The following is a 22636-nucleotide window of genomic DNA, read 5'->3' on the forward strand; positions in this document are numbered from 1 at the left end:
AAGAAAAACATGGTTCTATGGGCAACTTTATCTTCTAGTCTTATCTGGTCATTAAATTATTCCATATACTATTTGAATAAGGTGTTGGTTGGTGTCTAATATGAAATAAGGGATAGAATAACATGTATCTCTCTGATAGTGGTATATTTTTCTTAATTCTATAACACTTAGATCTCACTGGCTGTAAATCAGTTTCTTTTTTTTTTTTTTAAAGATTTTATTTATTTATTTGACAGAGAGAGAGATGGCGAGAGAGGGAACACAAGCAGGGGGAGTGGGAGAGGGAGAAGCAGGCTTCCTGCGGAGCAGGGAGCCCGATGCAGGGCTTGATCCCAGGACCCTGGGATCATGACCTGAGCCGAAGGCAGACGCTTAACGACTGAGCCACCCAGGCGCCCCTGTAAATCAGTTTCTTACGTGTAAACTTTGGAATTTGAAACATGCCTTTTACTTTCTCTAGATTCGGCTTTTGACAATAAGGATCCTAAACCATTTTGAGCTTCGACTTCCAGAATTGATGGAGGTATTTTAACTGTTAATTTGGATAACTTTTTAAAAACATAATTCATTTTTTAATTTCCAAAATGACACTTTTGCAGAAAATTCAAACACTGTTGTATAAATATCTATCTTAAAAACTGAAATTTTTGTTGTAATTCTTATTCCTGCCCACACTGAAAATTCACAGGTAATTGGTGAATATTCTTTCAGATTTTTTGTATCCACATGTATAGTTTGAACAAATGGCATCATGGAGGTTTTGCCATATCAGCACCTCGAGGCTTACCTCATTTCTTCAGAAGTTTAAACAGTATACCACAGTTTAAAATATCTTACATAACCAGTTCTCTGTTGATGGATGCTTAGGTGGGTTGTTTGTAATTTTTCAGCTTTTCCAGTAAAAGGGTAGTGAACATCCTTATGCTGATATCTTTGAATAGGGAAATATTCCCATAATGCAAAGTACTACTTCTAAAAGTAGAATTGTAGAGTGGTATATATACACATTTTTATTTCAACAAATGTGGCCAGTCGATTTTAGTCATTTTGAGAATTAGTTTCCTGTTTTCTACTTATTTCTGTGCTAAACATTAATCTTAAATTATCTACCAAAAAGTAAATACTATGAGGAGAAATGAATCATTTACCCAAAAAAATGTTGCTTATTTAATTTAAAACATTAACATAGCCCTGTTTTTCTTTTTTAGATCTTTGGCCACATTTCATGGTCTTTTTGGGAAATTAAAATACTGACCTGCCTCCTTTGTTTTCTCCGTTCACTCAGGATGATGGGCTCTCAGAGCGTCAGTCTGCCTTTGCTATATTACGCCAGGCAGAACTCGTCCCAGCAACTGTGAGCGATTACAGAGAGAAGCTTCTTCATCTGAGAAAACTAAGACATGATGTGGTACAGGCTGCAGTCCCTGATGGGCCGTTACAGGAGGTATAAAACAGTGTCCCTGTTTTTTAAACTTAATTTATGCTTTATGATCTGTTTTGCTGGCTTTTGAAAAGAGAAACATATCAAGTAGTTAAAAAAAAATTTTTTTTTCAACTAGATAAATCTCCAGTTTTCTTAGATGCTTTGAATTAAATGGCTCTGCCAGCTTTTTCGAAGTGGAAATAGTTTACTCTCCTCTGTTCTCCTGACTAGGTGCATGATATGTGAAGGTAGGTAGGAAGTGGCAACAGGAGTACTCAACGTCAAGTTTAAAACTTGATATTCTTCCTCAGTTTTGTTCATTACCTCAGGATGTCAGGCCTCTACTTTTGGTATTGGGGATTTTTCATCCATGACCCTTGAAGATGGATCACAGATCCCTTTGGCAGGAAGGCCGAGTAGAGTCATTCCCTTTAGATCAGAGTGGTTCCACTCTTAACCTGTTTTATATATTACTGGTCTGTATTGTTTCGTTTTGGAAAAGGGCTCTGCTGCGAAAATAGTAACAAACACCTCACCTCCAAATATTATTAGAACTACCATTCTATATGATGCCTCCCTAGCACATGGGGATGTGAGTAATAATGATGGTTGTTCTCAAGGCGACTGAGAAAACTTCAGACCCTCTGAACTGAATACCTTTGATGCCTAGTTTTGAAAACTCAGCCACTGCTTGCAAAGCCCCAGCTGCCATTCACAGTGTACTGTCTTGGGTTCCTCGGTATCTGTGCTTTACTGCTTACTCCTCAGGTTTTGTCCTACATGGTAACAGTAAGAGCAGTATTTGGTAGGTGGGAATTTAATCATGAGTCAGGTCTGTTGATTCAAATGCTGTACCCTTTGTGAACATCTAGAGTGAGTTTGAGTACATTTGCTTTAATGATTCTTCTCTGTTAAATAGCGAGTGACGTTTTGGGGAGAGTTGGAAAATTATTATACACTGAATTTTGGATTGGTACCTACAACTTGTTCCTTAAAGCACACGCTTCTTTCCAACCTCTGGTTGTCTGAGTTACGATATTTGTATTTTTGGGTGTTCTATTGTAGTTTTATTACCCATTTACTAAACTTGCCTCCTATCATCGCAGGTGCCGCTTCGTTATTTATTAGGCATGTTATATGTTAACTTCAGTGCCCTCTGGGATCCTGTCATTGAACTCATAAGGTAAGCATGGGTTAAACGGATGAAGCCGTTATATTTTTAACTATTACTGCGGAGTGATCAGGCCATTATTCTACTCCTTCTAGGCATGACTTAAATGAATGGGTGTGTATAGTATCTGTAGCTCCAAGTCCTTTGTGGGACAAAGTAAAGAAAAAGGAAACATCAATTATTCTCTCTAATGCCAAGTTTTTCAACAGTTTGAATGTTCTGTGTATGTTTCTTTGTGCAGTGAAATGACTTTGGAGGACTTTCTCTTTTTACTTTATATGATTCATCTGCATTGTTGATTTTTTTTACAGTGACAAGATATTATGTAATAACTGCAAAATTTTATTTTATATATGAGTCAGTGAGCCACACTTCAGTTTAAATTTTTATTTATATTTATATATTTATTAATGTATATTTATATTTGTATTATATATTATGTATCTGTATATAGAAAAGAAAATATATATTATAAATATATTCATATTTTTATATAAATTAATATTTATACTTTACATATTTTATTAATATTTTATGTATGTTGAGTCAGTGAGCCACACTTTAGTTTAAAAATAAGGACTTTTTAAAACCCTAGTTGTCGGGCGCCTGGGTGGCTCAGTCGTTAAGCGTCTGCCTTCGGCTCAGGTCATGATCCCGGGGTCCTGGGATCGAGTCCCGCATCGGGCTCCCTGCTTGGCGGGAAGCCTGCTTCTCCCTCTCCCACTCCCCCTGCTTGTGTTCCTGCTCTCGCTATCTCTCTCTCTCTCTGTCAAATAAATAAATAAAATCTTAAAAAAAAAAAAAAACCCTAGTTGTCTAAGGCAAAATTCCCTTAGCTCTAAAAAGGACCTTAATAATCATATAGAAAATACATATATTGTGTCTCATATGTAGTCTGTCCTTTTGCAGACATTTGTCTTCAGATGGTCTACTCTGGCTTTTTGTCAGATTAGAAATATATCATGTGTGACTTCTCAGAACCCTAACCATTGGTTTTTATCTGACAGAAGTAGAATAAACAAATCTCTTTCCAATTTGGAACCAATTTGTCTGCCTTTTACTGCCCTTTAGAACCATCAGACCATTATGCTGAAAATCAAGGCCTTCCTAACATCAACTTCATAATTTTGTTTATTGCGCTTAAGGAAGAATCTGATATATGTGTTACCAATAGCCCACTATTAAAAATGTTGGTTTCTCAGTTACTGAATGCCTTTAATGGTTCTCCATGGCTGGTAGGCTGTCTCCTGTTGGGTACATTTATCTGTCTGAAAACTGGTTTATTTGTCACGTATATAGTCAACAACATATATAGTTCATGTCTTATGTAATGGTTATCCACCTTTGCTTAACAATCTGTATTTTGCCCACGGACATCCCTGTGGTCAGAGGCAGTGATGCCTAGGAACTGGAGACTGATCTTTGCTAAGAAGCACTTTAATCTGGGCTGACACAGGCCTCAGAATGCATGAAAAGTAGCCAGGAAAAAGGGAGGCAGGAGTCTAACCTGTGTCACTATGGAGACTGTCTTCAGGTTGCTGCTCAGTAGAGCTGTTGGCTGAGACCTGCTTAAGAGTCTCTACTGGCCCGTCATCTGTTTAGGAACACAAACACATACTCTACACACACACACTTAATCACAACCAGCTATAGCAATAAAAAGGGTGTTGGGCTGTGGCATTATTAATTAAAGATGATAGATGATATCCAATCTCCAAATTTAAAAAAAAAAAAAAAATGCTCTTGGTCCTCACCTGGCCAGGTGCCCTGTGCTGTTCAGGAAAGGCCAGACCTGCTCCTTCAAACTCCATAGTCTGTGACCCCTAAGAGCTAGGCCAAGGCCTTCTCATGCTCCCATCTGGGAGCTGGTGAATGTTGACCCCCTCCTTGGAGTCCATGTGGTCATGCACAGGCCTAGGGGTGATCAGTAAAATATTAGGAACAGAAAAAAAAAATCATATTCTTGGAAAATTAATGACAGAAAGAATATAAACATTTTGAGACTATTGTTGCTAAGATACCAGATTATATAAACACATGATTCATCTTTTCAAATTCTGAAAGGTATGTTTCATATAGTTTTTATTTTGCCTTTTTGTTAACAAAAGTATATTTTAATTTGGTGGAAGAAAAATCAACACTTAACGTTAGCTTTCAACAAACAGTTTTCTCTTAAGTCCTCTCCTTTCTTTACTGTGCTATATTGCCTCATACCTGATGCGTGTTCCTATTATTGTGCCTTTAAAAATAGTCTTCTTATAGGCATCTGCTTAGGTTTTTAAAAATATCCTTTAGTATTTTGTGATTATAAAAATAATTCCTCTTCAAAAAGTTAAAAAAAGAAATACCATATGATTCAGTAATTCCACTGCTGGGAATTTACCAAAGAAAACAAAAACGCTAGTTCAAAAAGATATATGTTTACTGCAGCATTATTTACAATAGCCAAGATATGGAAGCAACCTAAGTGTCCATCAGTAAACGAATGGATAAAAAAGATGTGGTGTATGTATACTATGGAATATTACACAGCCACAGAAAAGGGTGAGGTCATGCCATTTGAGATAATGTGGGTGGACCTAGAGAGTATTACGCTAAGTGAAATAAGTCAGACTGAAAAGATAAATATCATATTATTCCACTTGTAAATGGAATCTTAAAAAAAGGGAATAAACAAAAAGCAGAATCAGACCTACAAATACAAAGAACAAACTGATGGTTCCCAGAGGGCAGGGGATGGGAGGGTTGGGCAAAATGGGTGAACAGGAGTGGGAGATACAGTCTTCTAGTTATGGAATGAATAAGTAACGGAAGGCAGAGCATAAGGAATACAGTCTGTGATATTGTAATAGCAATGTAATAGGGCAGATGGTAGCTAGGATTTGTGGTGAGCATAGCATAATATAATAATTTGTCAAATCACTAAGTTGTACACCTGAAACTAATATTGTGTGTCAACTATACTCAAATTAATTAATTAATAATAATTCCAGCTCAGTGCAGGCATTTTGAAAAATATAAAGAAGTACAAATGTTGTTTAAGCCCTATATTCAGGGATAACCTAATTAAATTTTAGTTATATCCTTTCACTTTTTTTTTCCTATGTGAGATCTTTTAAAAGGATTATACCACATATTTTGTTTTGTGATCTTTTCTCTTAGTTCTCATGCGCACGAAATGGAAAATAAGCAATTTTGGAAAGTCTACTATGAACATCTAGAAAAAGCAGCTGTACACGCTGGTATGTAAGGGAAGTGAAGGGGAGACTGGGAAGAAAAGATGTTGTTTATTTAATTTTTTACTGCTTTATTGCACATGAATGGGGAAGCAAATGAAAAATGAATTATCTTGATAACCTTTGGATATAATTTATTGTTTCCTCATATATTGAGAAAGAAACGCCCTCACTTGAGGAAACACATAGGACAAATGCCAACATTTCTTTAGTGGTTCTGACGACTTTTCACGTTGCAGAGAAAGAGCTACAAAATGATGTCAGAGACGAGGAGTCCATTGGAGATGAAAGTTGGGAGCAAACTCAGGAAGGAGATGTTGGAGCTCTTTATCATGAACAGTTAGCATTGAAAACTGACTGTCAGGAAAGACTGGACCACACCAACTTTCGTTTTTTGCTCTGGCGAGCTCTGGCAAAATTCCCAGAGAGGGTAGAGCCACGGTCCAGGGAGCTCTCCCCACTTTTCTTGAGATTTATCAAGTAAGTATTCTTTTCTAGGAACGTCTCTGGTGGGGTGTGAAGAAGAGAAGATGCAAAGTTCTTAAGCTCCCAAGTAGCCTGAGTGTTTTTATATGTCAGTATGTCTGTATAGCACTGGCTCTCTCAGAAAACAACTAGTTTTTGTCACCACTTAATTTTACACAAGTCAAAATCTCACCAGCCTATAAATGATGTTAATAAAAATTCCAGGTTAAATTAAAAAAATCTAAAAATAAAAATTCCAGGTTTCAAAATAAGAAAGGCCATATTGAATTCGATCAATGTACAAAGCCCTTGTTGTTTCTTGCCCTGTTGTTTGTTGTTTTATTTCCTGCCTGGGGCATTATTTTCCAGTAACCCAAGCCCAGCCACTCTGTTGTGAGCCTCCTGATGTTTCCCAGGATGCTGAGGATATATACTCTCAAAGAATAACAAGAACTTTCTGAAGCATCGTTTTGTTGTGACTAAGTAGGCTGTGTGAGAGTTGGGTTACTTTAAAACTCTGAAGATAAGGGATATGATGTACAGAACAGTACTAATCATTCAATAAAAAGTATGTTTTCCAGTAATACTTCATTATATGGGAAATTGCCATCGGTATAGGTGAAGCAGGCTGCAAACCACAACATGCTTGGTTTGTTCATGGAACAGCCAGGAAGTGCCAGTGGCCGGAGCAGTGACCCTAGGAGAAAGTAGTTGGAAATGAGGGCAAAAACTTAACAGGGGACCAAATTGTGTAGGGCCTTTAAGTGATAGTAAAGGACTTTGGTTTTTTTCTCTTAGTGAAATGGAAAGCCATTAGAAGGTTTAAACAGAGGGATGGCATGACTTCAATTTCTTGAGGATTTTTCTAACTATCATGTTGAGAATAGACTGTAGGTTGGCCAGAACAGAGAGACCAGTTTCAGAGATTATGAAAGTCCAGGCAAGAAATGATGGTGACTTGACCAAGGTACTAGTATTATCTTGTACAGAGTACAACTGATGAAAGGTGGTTGAATTCTGAATATTCTTGGATTTGAATTCAGTAAAAAATATTTTTGAAGGATTACAACCAGATCAGCCTGTGGGGTTTGGTCAGCCAACAGATCAGACGTATGGGTGTTTGGGGGGCAGAGGGGCCATCCAGGAGGGTGAAAGGGAGGAATTGGGGATGTCTCTAAAGTTTTGATCTGAGCGACTGGAAGAAGAGAGTCACCATTTACTGAGATTGGGAGGATTGAAGAGGTTTGCAGATTTGTGGGGAAGATCCGGAGTTCATTTTTAGACATGTTCAGTTTGGGATACCGAATAAACATCTAAGTAGGAGTGTTAAGTAGGCAGTTGAATTTGGAGTTTAAAGCTCAAGGGAAAGGTTTGGCCTAAAGGTTATAAATTTGAGGATCATCAGTATACAGATGACTTTTTTAAATTAAGTGACCAGGAATGAGGCCACACCTAAAGTGCAGATGTAGAGAGAAAACACTTCCAAGGACTGATACTGCTATTTATAGAGGTTGGAGATAAGGAACCAGCAAAGGAAGCCAGGAAAGAGTGACAGAGGAAGAACCAAGACCTCGTAGTATCCCAGGAGCCAAGTGAAGAAAGTATCTCAAAGAGGAAGTAATCAGTTGGATCAAACGTATCTGAGGCATCAGTCAGATGAAGCATAAGGCTTGACCATTGGCTTTAGAAGTGACCTTAACAAGAGTTGTTTTGGTTAACCTAATAGGGATGAAAGCCTGATTAAAATGAGCTTAAAAGGAAATGAAGAAGAAAAATGAAAACGAGTATGGACAGTTCTTATAAAAAAGAAGCAGACAGGTGGAGGGAGATGTGGGAGCAGAGAGAGCTGTTGTTGCTAGGTAGCTATGAAAGATTTAAACAGCATATATTTGTATAACGCTGGTTTGAATGAAGGGGGGGGGGAATTTGTAATGCAAGAGCAGGAATAAAATTGCTGGAGTCATGTTTTTGAACAGTTAAGAGAAGATAGGATCCAATGCATAAGTAGAAAAGTTTACGTGAATAATTCATTCTGGCAAAGGTTATAAGCGAAAATTCAGGCAGGTCACTAGATACCATGGTGGAAGAGTAATGATTTTTTCACCTGATTCTTCAGGCTTTAATTTACTTAGAGAATGAAAACAGTGATATTTAGCTTCCTTGCTTTGTTTTGAAGATCATATAATGTTTATCACTTGTTTTGTGGAGTGCAAAAAGCTATACACATGCAAGCTAGGACTAATGGTGTTAATAGGAAATAAATTTCTTACCATGTTAAGTTTCCAAATTTTTCCCTAAAGAAAGAAGTAGATTACAAATGGATTACTAGAGATGGAGAGAGGAGCCGGTAAAGAGAAGTGGTTTCTGAATTTAAAAAGACTTAGAGACTAAAGATACACAATTTTTTTAAATATTTAAAATTAGTTGGCAATGATTACCTGTAGCAAGTACTTTTATATAGATGATCCAAACTAATGGAAAACTCAAATGTCACCTTTAATTCCAACTTTGAAACATATTATGGGCTTTTTATTTTATTTTATCTTATTTTATTCTTTAGTTTTTGACTAGAAATTTGTATTTCGAAACCTGTTTCAAACCATTCAGTATTAGAATTAATTTGTGAGTCTCTTATAACCATTCTTTGAGCAAACCAAACCAGAAGCAGGAATCACTAATGATGACAACAGTATCCCGATAATAGGTGACATCTAATGAGTACTTGCCGCGTACTGGGAGCACTCTTGTAAGCGCTCTGTGTGAGTTCTCTCAGTTAATGTATGGAGAAAAGGTTTAAACAAATATGTCCTATATGGCTAACTGAGTGTTGAGAATATACTAGGGTGTCATGAAGTGGATGATGGTATGGTGTATAAGTGACACAGCACCTTGGCTCATTTTAATCCTCACTCATCCGTTTTTAATGTGTTAAGTGCTAGATCCTGCTGGGTGACAATACAAAATCGAATATGGTGTAGCATCTCAACTCTCCAGGTGTCGTCTAATGTGTATTAACCTGGAGTTTCTTCTGTGTGTTGATCGGGTGCTGTCCTCACACATGTTACTTTATCAGTATATTTTTAAGTGCAGACTTTAAAGTCTGTCTGATCAGTTTCCTTACATCCATAGCCCAGTGCCTTGCACAAAACAGACAACAAATGAATAACTGTTGGATGAGTAAATTAAAGTGACACAAAACCAGTGCACTATATGACAGCCTTCAAGATGATATTAGTTACTTAAAACAATGGGCCACAATTAAAGGGATGGAATTTAATAAAAATAAATGTGAATACCAATGTGAATACCACAAGCTTAGTTTAAAGAGACAGAGGGAAAGACTTACTGATTTTCATTGCTTGGACATTCAGTTTGAGTCAGTGTCATGTTGTGACTGCCCCCTAAAGCAACAGAGTTGACCGTTCCATCTGTCTTACCAGACCACGTCCAGAGGACTGAATTTCATTGCGGCACTGTATTTGCAAAAGGACGTTGGCAGAGTAGAATGTGTCTGGTGGAAAGTGACCAGCATGCTCTTAATGCTATGCTTTAATTAATTATTTAATATAATCCAACCCTACACTGCCTTCCCCAGTTATGGTTCCAGAAACAGGGAGACTGATTCCAACTCCGTCCAAAAGGGACTTTTCAACAGTGCGATTTTAAAAGTGCAACTGCAGTTACTGGTAGTTTGTCAGATAGGGTACTTCAGCGGGGCTGAATGAAAAAGAATAATGTGAGGAGGCTCGGCTGAGGTGCCGCTGAAGACTGCTCAGTGCGTGACTCTGAACCGTGGCCGTGCATCCGTCTGTCCTAAACAGAATGAGGACATTTCGGCTTCATCTCTTTCCACTGTAGCAATGAGTATTACCCGGCAGACCTTCAAGTCGCTCCAACCCAGGATCTGCGAAGGAAAGCCAAAGGGGGGGCAGCAGAGGAAGTAGAAGAGGAACCTGCTGCTGGAGACGCCGAAGAGCTGGAGGAAGAAGCGGTGCCCATGGACGAACCCTCACAGAAGAAAAAGACAAGAAGAGCTGCAGCAAAGTAAGTTCAGCGTTGCTGAAAGATCACAGATCCAGGGTTCTAGGAGAAATGGGATGAGACCTCTGGTGGCCTGAGTGTGACAGAGCCTTGGACAAGATGAACCACCCAGATGATTACTTACATAAGTGCTGTATATCCCCCGGGGATTTTCTTAACTTCCTGTCTTCAGAGTTTTTTGTTTGTTTGTTATTACTAATTTTTTCTTAGTTAGCCTCAGACTGTTAGAGTTGGAGGGACTTTGGGGTCATCTAATCATGTCTTTTTTACAGATAGAGTATTGGGCCTGGAGTGGTTGAATGCTCTTGGACCTTTCCCCTTCACTTTGATGGCACCGGGTGTTATGTTTCTTTGCTAGGGGACCACGTAATGGAACATCTCTTCTCTTGTAAATAAACTGTGTCAGCACTTTTACTTTGCCTTTTGACTTCTTGCCTGGTTGCCTTTTTTTCCCCATGCTTTTACATTCTCTTTACTGTCCTGTGGGTTGTTCATTTACCTAACTTGTTAAGAAATCTTAGAAAAAGTAGAAGTGATCAGGCTTTCAGAAGTTCCTGCAGCTTACTTGAAGACTGTCTGAATTGGGGCAGCAAGGATCCAGTGTATTGGTGCTTCCATGTTATTTTAAAACTTTAGATCTCAATCTGATACGCCCCTTTGTTGAGTCTTCCCACGAACCATTTATTGGTTCATTCAGCAACTGTATTGAGTGCCTTCTAAGTGTTGGGCTGCAGGGGCTCCTGGGTGGCTCAGATGGTTAAGCGTCTGCCTTTGGCTCAGGTCATGATCCCAGGGTCCTGGGATCGAGCCCCACATCGGGCTCCTGGCTCAGCGAGGAGCCTGCTTCTCCCTCTCCCTCTGCCTCTCTCCCTGCTCATGCTTTCTCTCTCTCTCTCTGTAGCTCTGTGTCTCAAATGAATGAGTGTTGGGCTGCAAAGATGAAGGGTACTTAGCTTCCACTACGCAGGAAGCAGTCTGATGCCTGGTTGAATTTTTTTATAGAAGTATTTTTAAAGGAGTTCAAGGATAAGACAAATAAAAAAACAACAAAAAAACCAACGTGTTACAGGAACATACTAAAAAATGACTTAATTCTACCACAAAGAGAAGACTGCTACCGAGGGCCCCACTGAAGCTGAAAGATGAAAGTCGGCCAGGCAGCTGGGGCAGGGAAGGACTCTGCAGCTGATGGAAATAGTGTGTAAGGCAGAGGGGCAAGAAAGAGCATGGCCGCGCATCCTGGAACTGTAGTTCTTTCTCGGTTTCTACCTGACAGATCTCTGAGCGTTCTGTCCCCTGCTATCCCTCTCAGACAAAGATCACGGTTTTCTTCTTCATGTCCTCAGCAAATAGCTAGCAAAAGATTAGTCCTTGTCTTCGGTGAATAAATGAATAAACTATTTATCCAGTCATGCCTCATCTTTCTCACCCCTGGACCTTTTCTGTGTCCTTCCCTCTTTCTGCTGTGCCCTTGCCTCATTTCTACCAACTGAAATTCTACTCATACTTCCAGAAACAGTTCCTGTACTACTTCTTCACTGAAGCTTTTCCTCTCTTCTAAACTGAAAGTTCTCTTAACTTGGCTTCAGACTTTCAGAAGAGCCATCCATGCTTCTATCATGGTGCCTCTCCTTGCCTTGGATATTAATTTTTTATAGATCTGCTGTGTAAATCAGAATGTCTTTAAGGATAAGGTCCACGTCTGTAGCCAAACTTAGAATATTGCTAACATACACCATTGAAAATGTGAGTAAATTGGTAATCACATTCCTCGTGCCACCTCAATACATTCATAATCCCAGATTTATAATCCGTCATGGAACATGCTTCTCGCTGGCAAGTATTTATTGAAAACATGTAAATTGGCTCCTGTTCTTTTTGGCTCTTTTTTCTTTTTTTTTTTTTTTTAAATAGGCTCCACGCTGGGCATGGAGCCCAGCTTGGGGCTTGAACTCACAACCCTGAGATCAAGATCTAAGCTGAGATCATGGGTCAGATGCTTAACCGACTGAGCCACCCAGGTGCCCCTCTCTCTGGCTCTTTAAGGCTACCTGGCTCATAAAAATATAATAAATATTGGGGGGAAAGAATGGATGTTTCAAAAGAAAGTCTTAAAAGTTTATTTGTAAAACTGCAAGGACTCAGTGATAAGTATGTAGGGACATCCTATCAGTCAGAGCTCTCCAGAGAAGCAGACCAAGAGGATGAAGGAGTGTGTGTATGTGTGTGTGTGTGTGTGTATAAACAGATTTAAGGAACTGGCTCACGTGATTATGGGAGCCAGCAGGTCCAGAATTTGTAGGACAAGACAGCAGGCCGGAAAGTTAGGCAGGATTTGATGCTGCAGTCTTGAGTCCAGAATTCACAGACTAGGATTTCTATGTCATGGTCCTGTGGCAGAATTCTTTATTCTCTGGGAAACACCAGTTTTTTCTCTTCAGACCTCATGGATGAGGCCGATCCACATTATTGAGGGTAATCCCCTTTATTTAAAGTCAACTGATTGTAAATGTGAATATCTACAAAATACTTTAATTGCAACACATAGATTAGTATTTCATTACATGTAATTTAATGTTATAATTAAATATTGTAATTTAGACAGATTGACACATAAGACTAACCATCACAGGCATTTAAGCTAAATATAAGCAGAAGTGCTACCTTACTTATTTCTCTATCATATGTAAGAAGGTCATAACTTCCAGATTATTTTCTCTCCATTAACCAGTAAGACTTTTACAGTTTTGCATTTTTTTGCCCAGGAGCAGAGAGGCACATTGTTTACTAAATTCTTAGGAGCAGAGGCCCCATAACTCTTGTTTTTTCGTTCAATCCTTGCACAAAGTCCAGATCTTGTCTTTGTCAAGATGAGGAAAATCAGACTCTGAAGCGTTCAGTCACTTTCCCCAAAGTCAGTACCACACACGCAGCTTGGTTTCTGTCTCTCTTCACTTGTCCCTGCTTTTGTTCTTGAAACAGGCAAATAAAATCTCTCCAAGTTGTAACCACTTATTCATTCAGGGTTTTTTTTTAAAGCCCTAATACATCTTATCAGTTATACACAGAGAGAAAACAGCTTGTTTGCCAAGTATTTTTAAAGCTCCCTGGAGCCTATGGATTAAGAAGTCAAGCGAGTAATTGTCGTGGAAGCTCTCTTCTTGACCTCTTGCAGTGGATGATGTCATTAGCTTGGAGTCACATCTCCATATTTAACTTCTGACCACAGGGTGTTCTTTCTTCTTCCTTCTTGGTAAGCAAGAGCTATGGTTATGCAAATATGGACCTCTCTTTCCTGACATCAGTGTTTATGTTGTATGAAAGTGAGGAAGAATGTATTTTACCATCTTTCTGTCTACTGCATAGAAACCAGACAAGGAATCATTCCAAAAATTATCTGTGTTCAGCTTTGCAAATATATCGCTGTTCTGATTACTTTCTTTCTGTGTCTGGTTTAATTTAAACCATTCTATGCACATCCTGAATGATTTTCTGGGGTGGGGAAGCCTGGACTTTAGGGGAAGGCCTGCCTGAGATACAGAATTTCTGGAGAATAATTTCTGAAATGCAAATAACTAAAACTTGTTTGTGTAATTCACAGTGAAACTATAGTCAAGGTGTTTGGCATACTTGTCAGAAAGACTAAAATTGGTGGGTACTGTGATCGTAAGAAAATCTCTGGGGATGGAATGCCTGGGTGGCTCAGTCGGTTAAGTGTCTGCCTTCAGTTCAGGTCATGATCTCAGGGTCCTGGGATCGAGCCCTGCATTGGGTTCCCTGCTCAGCAGAGTCTGTTTCTCCCTCCCCCTCTGCCCCTCCTCCCCCTCTCATGCTCTCTCTCTCATGCTCTCTCTCTCTCAAATAAATAAATAAAATCTTCAAAAAAAAGAAAAGACCTCTGGGGGTGACTGGGTGGCTCAGTTGCTTGAGTGTCCAACTCTTCATTTCAGCTCAGGTCATGATCTCAGGCTTGTGAGATCGAGCCCTGCATTGGGCTCCACACTGGGTGTCATGCCTCCTTGGGATTCTCTCTCTCCCTCTCCCTGTGCCCCCCCACCCACCCACATGCATGTGCTCGCTGTCTCTAAAAAGAAAAAAAGAAAATCTCTATTCTTTAATTCTGTAATACCCTATGGTTTTTGTTTTTTGTTTTTTTTAGGCAGTTAATTGCTCATTTGCAAGTTTTCTCTAAGTTTTCAAATCCACGAGCCTTATATCTGGAATCTAAATTATATGAGCTGTATCTTCAGGTAAGTAAAATAAATTCTTGCCACTGCAGTTCTTTGTGAGTTTTCTCTGTTGTTCACCAAAATAACTTTTAGGTTTTTAATAATTGTTGATGAATAGGGCCCATGTCTACATTTTAAGTACAGTGTTTTAAAAATTTAATAATTATTTTCTGTGTCCTGAGAAACAGATTTAGACTGTACTAATATTGTTAATTTTAAAGACATTTTGAGTGACTAAACATTGATCAGCTGTATTAACAGTGGGGGTTGTGCCAAAAAAAAAGGTAACTACTTTTTACTTCTAGGTAAGTTAGCCTTACAGAGTGCTGGGATTTCAGGATCTATTACACTGAGTGAAAGCTGGATAGTTGGAATAAGAATCTATCTCAGTCACAATATATGATCTTCAGTTACAGAAAAGATGGCAGAAAAAATTTGATGTCAGAAGCAGAATAAGCACTGGATGTCATTCTAAGCCATCTGGGGATACAAAATTTCCTTTTTTCATTTGGATGTTTTTTAGGTGGAACTTCTATGATTTCAGCAGAATTTATCCTCATTCTGCCCCGTAATTCAGATACAGTTTGTTTATAAAGCAAGAGCTCAAAACTGCAGGAAGCAAAATTCTTAACTAACTGATCTGAGAGGCTCTGTGCCAGGTCTTCTTTCCTGGAATCTTATGATTGCCATTACTTTCACAGCGTTGTGGGAGCTTTCCCTCATCATGGGACCAGCCCCGCTGGTATAAACCCAAATTTATGAAGGGATTTGGCCTTGACCAAAAGACTGACAGACCCGAGGGTCTGGCATGTGGGATTCAGGGGTCAGAGTTTTGTTTCCACTTTGTTCATTGCACGTATTCTATTTGTGCTATACCTCCAGGAAGATGTAAGGCTGTTGTCAGCAACCAGCTTTAACCCACATCTAAAAATTTAGATTGTAAGAAATCTAATGTAGCAAATTAACACAGGTAAATTACTATCCCATGGTGTGTGTATATGTAACTTCATTAACTTATTTTATAAAATATTATTCTTAGTTGTTGCTACATCAAGATCAAATGGTGCAAAAAATAACCCTGGATTGTATAATGACATACAGACATCCACATATCCTCCCTTACAGGTAAGTTATTTGAAGCTAAAGAAATGTGCTTTCTTTGGCTGGTTTTTAACTTTCTACATGAGAGCCTCTTCTAAAATAAATTTATGAAGGCCTGGAAATTTCCCTTTTCTTCTATAATCATAATGCTATTTTCAGGTAAGAAATGAAAATTGAAAGTATATTTGTGTATTAAGAATGCTTCTCCATAGATAATAAGGTAGGAAAGAGACAACTAATTGATAAGTATATGTTGAGAAGGTTATATCATTTCTTGTTGCTTCAGTAATGTCAAAATCTTGGTGGTTACTTAGGGAATCATAATGATCACTCTCTGTGAGAACTGAAGAAAGCTTTTATATTAATCTCTTTTAAACAGCTGAATTGTTGACTAAGTCTTTATTCCTCATAATCACTTTTACCTTTTAAAATTTGAAAACCTGTCATTTTGTGAAAATTTTCCTTTATGGATGTCAACCACAACGTAGATATTCTTAGTTCCTAGTTCAGTTATACAAATTACTGTACTATATTGCACTTTTTTAAAGTACCATTGATTTTTAAGTGATGATTTGTGCTATATTCCATTTTTAAAGGGAAAACTTACAAAGATTGCTTGAAGACAGAAGCTTTAAGGAAGAGATAGTGCATTTTAGCATTTCTGAAGATAATACAGTAGTGAAAACAGCCCACCGAGCAGATCTGTTTCCTATTCTGATGAGGTATTTACACTGTTTAAAATTGATTTTTTTAAAAGTTGATCACAAAAACAATTATGAATATACTATTACGATTCTTTCAGTGATTATAATGGAGTATTTCATTTTTTATTTTATTTTGATTTTTTTTCTTAATTGAACGTTTTGGGGAAATCAAATTGTTATAGAGACTTATTTTAAAATATTTTGTCCCTGGGGCACCTGGGTGGCTCAGTTGTTAAGCGTCTGCCTTCGGCTCGGGTCATGATCCCAAGGTCCTGGGATCGAGTCCCGCATCGGGCTCCCTGCTCCACGGGAAGCCTGCTTCCTCTCCCACTCCCCTTGCTTGTGTTCCTTCTCTCGCTGTGTCTCTCTCTGTCAAATAAATAAATAAAATCTAAAAAAAAAAAATTTTGTCCCTAACATAAGGAAAGATCTTGCCATGGAGTTATTTTAATAATAATGTTAAAATTGAATCCTCTATTCCTCTAAGTTTTATTATTGAGAAATAGTACAAATAATTCATTGGGTATATAACTATGAGATATAAAAGCTATTGATTCTTGGTGTTGATTATTTAACCATCCACATTACAAACCTTTCTTACTAGTTTTAATTGTTTTTATTGGATTTTCTTAGTTGAAAAAGTAGTAGTCAATAACAGTCATCAAAGTGTTAGTCTCCTGCTTAAAAAAACCCTTTGAGGGAGCGCCTGGGTGGCTCAGTTGGTTAAGCTTCTGCCTTCGGCTCGGGTCATCATCCCAGGATCCTGGGATCGAGTCCCGAGTCGGACTCCCTGCTCAATGGGGAGCCTGCTTCTCCCTCTCCCTCTGCCCCTCCCCCGTGCTCTCTCTCCCTCTCTCTTTCTCTCAAGTAAATAAAATCTTTAAAAAAAAAAAAAAGGAAAGGAAAAAAACCCTTGAGGTTCCATTTTACTGGGAATAAAGTAGAAAGTCCTTATTCCTCCTGCAAGGGCCTGGTATGACCTAGCTGCAGACTGCCTGTCCAACCCACCACCCATTCACCGCCCCGCGCAGAGCCCACTTCCATGTCAGTGGACCTGCTCTTCCCTGTGCTTTGAACACATGACCACTAGCTCTTCTTTTTCACTCAGTCTCCTCTCAAATGTCATATTGTCAGGATGCCTTCCTTGATCACCTTATGTAAAATCACACCTTCTTCTCATCACCTGGTAGTCTCCTACCTTGCTTTATTTTTCCTCACAATCGTCCGACATAGCCTCCTACTTACCACTCTTCTCCCCTGCTGGAAGGTAAACTTCATGGCCTGTAGAAAATGTTAGTCAAATTAATTTTGCGTTCTTTTATGGTTAAAAAAACCCTCTTTTTTTCTGTTTTTTAATTTACGTATTACCTACACAGCATAGAAGAATTAACGGTGGTGGTAGTGTTTGTGATTATCCCTGTCTTGCTAGTGGATTTAACAGTAATGCTTGTAGAGCAGCCCTTTTTAAAATTTGGTCTGCTCCTTCTTGGCAGGGGCTGTCACTGAGATGCTTTCGGGGGGTCCCCGAGGTTAGAACTTTTTTAATACTACTACTAAGACATTACCTTTTAGCACCGTGCCCAGATTTGTGTTGACAACACAAAAAACAACGGTGGGTAAAACTGCGGGTGCCTTAGCACTAACCAGGACAGTGGCTCCGAACTGTACAGGGCATTCTTCATTGTCGCACACCTGGAGTTTAAAAAAAGAAAAAAAGCTAGTTTCGTTTAATGTTCTTGGTAAGTCTTAAGCCTCGAGTACTTGTCTTTTTATTGTTTTATATGATGAAGTGGGAAGTGCGCATAAAGCACTCCAGCTGAATCCGAGTTCTCTCATGGAGTGGCGTGTTTTCCAAATAATGGATGCAAGTTACAGAATCATTCATGGCTAAAGATCCATTCAACGTGCAAGACAGACAGATGGACTTTAATGTAACAGAGATCACAAAGCTTATTAATAAGGCTTCAGATTCTGCATTGCAACTAGCCTTTAACTTGTTGGGGTTTGCTGTAGTATCAAAGTGGGATATCCACAAGGATCTCCAAAGAATTACCTGAAGGCTTACAAAATACTTTTTCCTTTCTCCAGCTCCGTATCTGTTTAAGGCTGGATTTTCTTCAACTATAATATACTGCAAATGATTGAATGCAGAAGCAGATGGGAAAATCCAGTTATCTTCTAATAAGCAAGACAATAAAGAAATGTGAAAAAAAGAAAGTAAAACATGCCTCTAGACTCACTATTTTTTGGTGGGGGAGAGATTTGGAAAATAAAATTATTTTTCATTAAAACTGTTATTTACATTAACTCATTTTAATTTCTGCCAAGATAAATATCAATAGATAAAACTCACATGCACAAAAGCTCTTTGGGGACCTCAAAAATGTTTAAGAATATAAAGGGTCCTAATATCGAAAAGTTTAAAAACCACTGTGTTTCAATTTCGAATGTTAAAGCACTAACATTTATTATAAATTAACATTTGCCATACTAAGAAAGTAAGTCCTATCACTAGATTGTTTAGTATTTTATCAGCAATGGATATTGAATTTTATTAGAATGCCTGTTAAGCATGTATTAAAATGATTATATTAACTTTTCCTATGAGCCGTTGATCTATATCAGTCCAATAGGCTTTACTAGTGATTCTTTCTTGCATTCCTGGGATAAATCCTTATTTGGCTTTAATATTGTTTTAATGCAGCACTGGATACTATATTTAGAAATGGGTTTTATGTTTATAAGCAAGATTGGTATATAATTTTATAATTTTATTTTTGTTCCTCAACCCATCTCAACCTTCATAAATGAGAAAGGACTGTTCCTTCTTTCTCTTAGCTATGAAACTTTATAGCATGGGAATTAGTTTTCCTTGAAATTTAAAAAATTCATCTGAAGAACTGTATGGGTTCCATGTTTACTCATGATTACTGTTCTATTCAAGTTTTCTTCTTAAGTTTCCTTTTGCTTATTTGTTTTGTTCTGTTTCCTTTTCCAGAGAATTACCCATTTAATTGAAGTCTTTCCAGTTTCCTTATTTTACTTAGAGTTGTATTCACTTACTTGCTTTTAATCTATGTATTCTCATTTTCAATTTTATTTGGCTTGCGTATTTTACTGTTTTCTTCCTCCTACAAAGAGCCACCTTTCTGCTTTTATCGTTATTATTTCTTTGTTCCTGCTTCCCTCAGCCTTGTTTTTTTTTGTTTTGTTTTGTTGTTGTTGTTGTTTTTTGTTTTGTTCTAAATTTTCTATGTTAAATATCTAATTTCTATTTTCATCCTTCCTTGTTTTATAATATAACCTTTTAAGTCTGTTGAATTGCTATTCTAGCCTCTTAGGAAAACAAAATGACTAATATTATGTTTTAGGATTAATGTGCAAACAAAATAATATTCTTTTGACTTATTAGAATTTTGTATGGCCGAATGAAGAATAAGACTGGCAGTAAAACTCAGGGGAAAGCCGCTTCAGGCACCCGCATGTCCATTGTCCTGAGGTTCCTCGCTGGGACCCAACCGGAGGAGATCCAGATATTCTTAGACCTGCTGTTTGAACCTGTGAAGCACTTCAAGAACGGTAGCTCTCAACTTCCTGCTACTCTGAATGTGTATTGTCTGCTGTAGACTTCAGATGTCTCAGGCTAGGTTTCCCATGCTCTTGGACATCTTTCTAATGGGATTGTTCCTTCCAATCTCATTGGTGGCCTTTAAAGTTTGATTGAATTAGGTGAAGCTCACAGTTGATCCTGGCGATTATCATCATCCATGGGTCAGTAAGCCCCTGATTAGAAAATGTGTATTTTTGGGGGTGCCTGGGTGGTTCAGTTGGTGGAGCATATGACTCTTGAGCTTGAGGTTGTAAGTTTGAGGCCCACATTAAGTGTAGAGATTACTTAAAAAAAATAAAATAAGAGGGCGCCTGGGTGGCTCAGTTGGTTAAGCGACTGCCTTCGGCTCAGGTCATGATCCTGGAGTCCCGGGATCGAGTCCCACATCGGGCTCCCTGCTCAGCAGGGAGTCTGCTTCTCCCTCTCCCGCTCCCCCCTCTTGTGCTCTTTCTCTCTCTCACTCACTCAAATAAATAAATAAAATCTTTAAAAAAATAAAATAAAATAAAATAAGAAAGAAAAGAAAAGTGTATTTTTGCTGTTGTTGTGCATTTAGGCCATTTGAAAAATGGTACTTACCCAGATACAATGAATAGGTTTCTCCTTAGAAACTTAGGGCATGCTGAGAAATTAATTTTAATTGTCTTAGTATTTATTCATTCACTGAGTCATTCATCTATTGAGTAAAGACTTGTTGAATACCTCCTGTGCCCTGGATACTTTTGAAAATAGAAAAGTAAATATTTATGCTCTCAACGTCACCATCTAAACTAAGTGGATATAATAGGTATATCCAGTGAGCTGAAGTGCTGTATGGTCTGTTCTCTGGTATATAATGTTAGTAATTAATAATAATAATAATAGCTAACATTTACTCCATGCCAGATGTTATGATGGGCCCTTTTACATACAGCTCAGTTGATCCTTAAAACAACCACCTGAGGTATCATTACTTGACTATTCCCATTTTACCAATGAGGAAACTGAGGCCTAGAGAGTTTACTGTTTTACTTATGACCACTCAGCTAGAAAATAGTAGATCTTTCTGACGGTAGAATCTCTGCTCTCACCCCATAATCGCTTTGCTTTAGGCAACACAGGTATTTATTTGCATGGTAATGTGTTGTATGAAATTTTGTATTGTTTCTATGATAATGGATTCATCTGTTAAAATGTTTTCATTCAGTGTAATATTGCCCTGCAAAGGAAGTTGGCTCTGATGAAGGAAGACAAAGGCTTTTGTTTAGTGAAACAGCTTCCATTGTAAGAGGATAGCTATAAATGATACTCTTTTTGGATAGACCATTTAGGTGTATGAATTAGCAAGTTCATGATTTCATACCAGTTGGTTTGAAGTAAAGCTCATGCAATAACAATTCAAGTCTTTTAAGTAAATTATGAAATCAATTTGGTGCCTGTTTATAAAAGACTGTTCTTTTATTTATTCACCAGGGGTGGCAAGAGAAAACATTTGATCCTCAGCATTCAAGAAGCTTCTAATGTAGCAGGCAGGACACTTCTATGAAACTGCTCAAGTCAACATAGACAGTGAAAGCTGAGAGTGAGAAAAATGTATGGGAAGTTGTTAGGTGGAACAAAAGACTATTACTATTTCAGGTTTTGGGGAGTAGTCTAAGTAGGATGAGAATGGGGCTTAGAGACTTAATTCTGGCACAAGTTTCTCCTTTATTCTCAGTTTCCTCATCTATAGTGTCATAATACTAAAACCTGTCATGCCTAGTTCATTGAATATTTGGTAAGAGAATCAGGAGAAAATACATTAGGAAAGTACATTATCATCTGTAAATCATTGGAACAGTAGAAAATATTCTATAATTGAGGGAATTGACAAAAGGAAGCTGTAATTAGAGAGTAATATTTCCTTTTACATGATATCTCTGTTTCACTAGGAGAATGTCATTCTGCAGTCATTCAAGCAGTAGAAGATTTGGATCTGTCTAAAGTTCTTCCTTTAGGTCGTCAGCATGGTATCTTAAATAGCCTTGAAATAGTATTGAAGAACATCAGTCATCTGATCAGTGCATACTTACCAAAGATTTTGCAGATATTGCTGTGCATGACAGCGACTGCATCACACATCCTTGACCAGCGAGAAAAGGTGAGAGACATTCACTGTAGTTGCTTTCTTCTTGGGCTAAAGCATTTTACTTGGAAAATTGGTTGGGACCTGAATATCTAACAGTCTTCACTGTCTTCAATATTTATGTGTAGTTGGAGGATGCAAATTACAGGTGATCCTTGAATAACATGGGTTTAAACTGTGTGGGTCCACTTACAAATGGGATTTTTTTCCCGATAAATACAGTGTAGCACCATAAAGTACTTTCTCTTCCTAATGATTTTCTTAATAACCTTTTCTCTAGCTGACCTTATTATAAAGTAAGAGTACATTATATAATACATAAAACATACAAACTACGTGTTATTTGACTGTTTATGGTATCGGTAAGGCTTCCAGTCAACAGTAAGCTATTAGTAGTTAAGATTTTGGGAAGTCAAAAGTTATACAGGGATTTTTGACTGTGCAGGGGATCAATGCCCCTGACCCCTGTGTTGTTCAAGGGTCAGCTGTATGTCACTTGTATATTTTAAAGAGGTTTTAAATAATAGGGTGTGAGTTAGTTCTATATACATC

General features: G+C 38.0%; 1 protein-coding gene across 4 annotated transcripts in view; it reads left to right on the top strand.

The window, feature by feature from the left end:
* The window catches only part of UTP20 (UTP20 small subunit processome component), a 100106-nt gene that overhangs the window by 23735 nt on the left and 53735 nt on the right, over positions 1 to 22636 (top strand). For all 4 annotated transcript variants that reach the window (XM_032416153.1, XM_032416151.1, XM_032416152.1 and 1 more), the window contains exons 17-27: positions 461 to 523; positions 1286 to 1444; positions 2530 to 2606; positions 5757 to 5836; positions 6070 to 6310; positions 10154 to 10339; positions 14496 to 14586; positions 15605 to 15690; positions 16263 to 16388; positions 19783 to 19949; positions 21891 to 22099. In XM_032416153.1, the coding sequence (XP_032272044.1) occupies positions 461 to 523; positions 1286 to 1444; positions 2530 to 2606; positions 5757 to 5836; positions 6070 to 6310; positions 10154 to 10339; positions 14496 to 14586; positions 15605 to 15690; positions 16263 to 16388; positions 19783 to 19949; positions 21891 to 22099 (1485 nt within the window). The remainder of the gene's footprint in view (positions 1 to 460; positions 524 to 1285; positions 1445 to 2529; positions 2607 to 5756; positions 5837 to 6069; positions 6311 to 10153; positions 10340 to 14495; positions 14587 to 15604; positions 15691 to 16262; positions 16389 to 19782; positions 19950 to 21890; positions 22100 to 22636) is intronic.

Source organism: Phoca vitulina, unplaced genomic scaffold (assembly GCF_004348235.1).
Source record: "Phoca vitulina isolate PV1807 unplaced genomic scaffold, GSC_HSeal_1.0 scaffold19, whole genome shotgun sequence".
In the NCBI taxonomy this organism is placed as follows: Eukaryota; Metazoa; Chordata; class Mammalia; order Carnivora; family Phocidae; genus Phoca; species Phoca vitulina.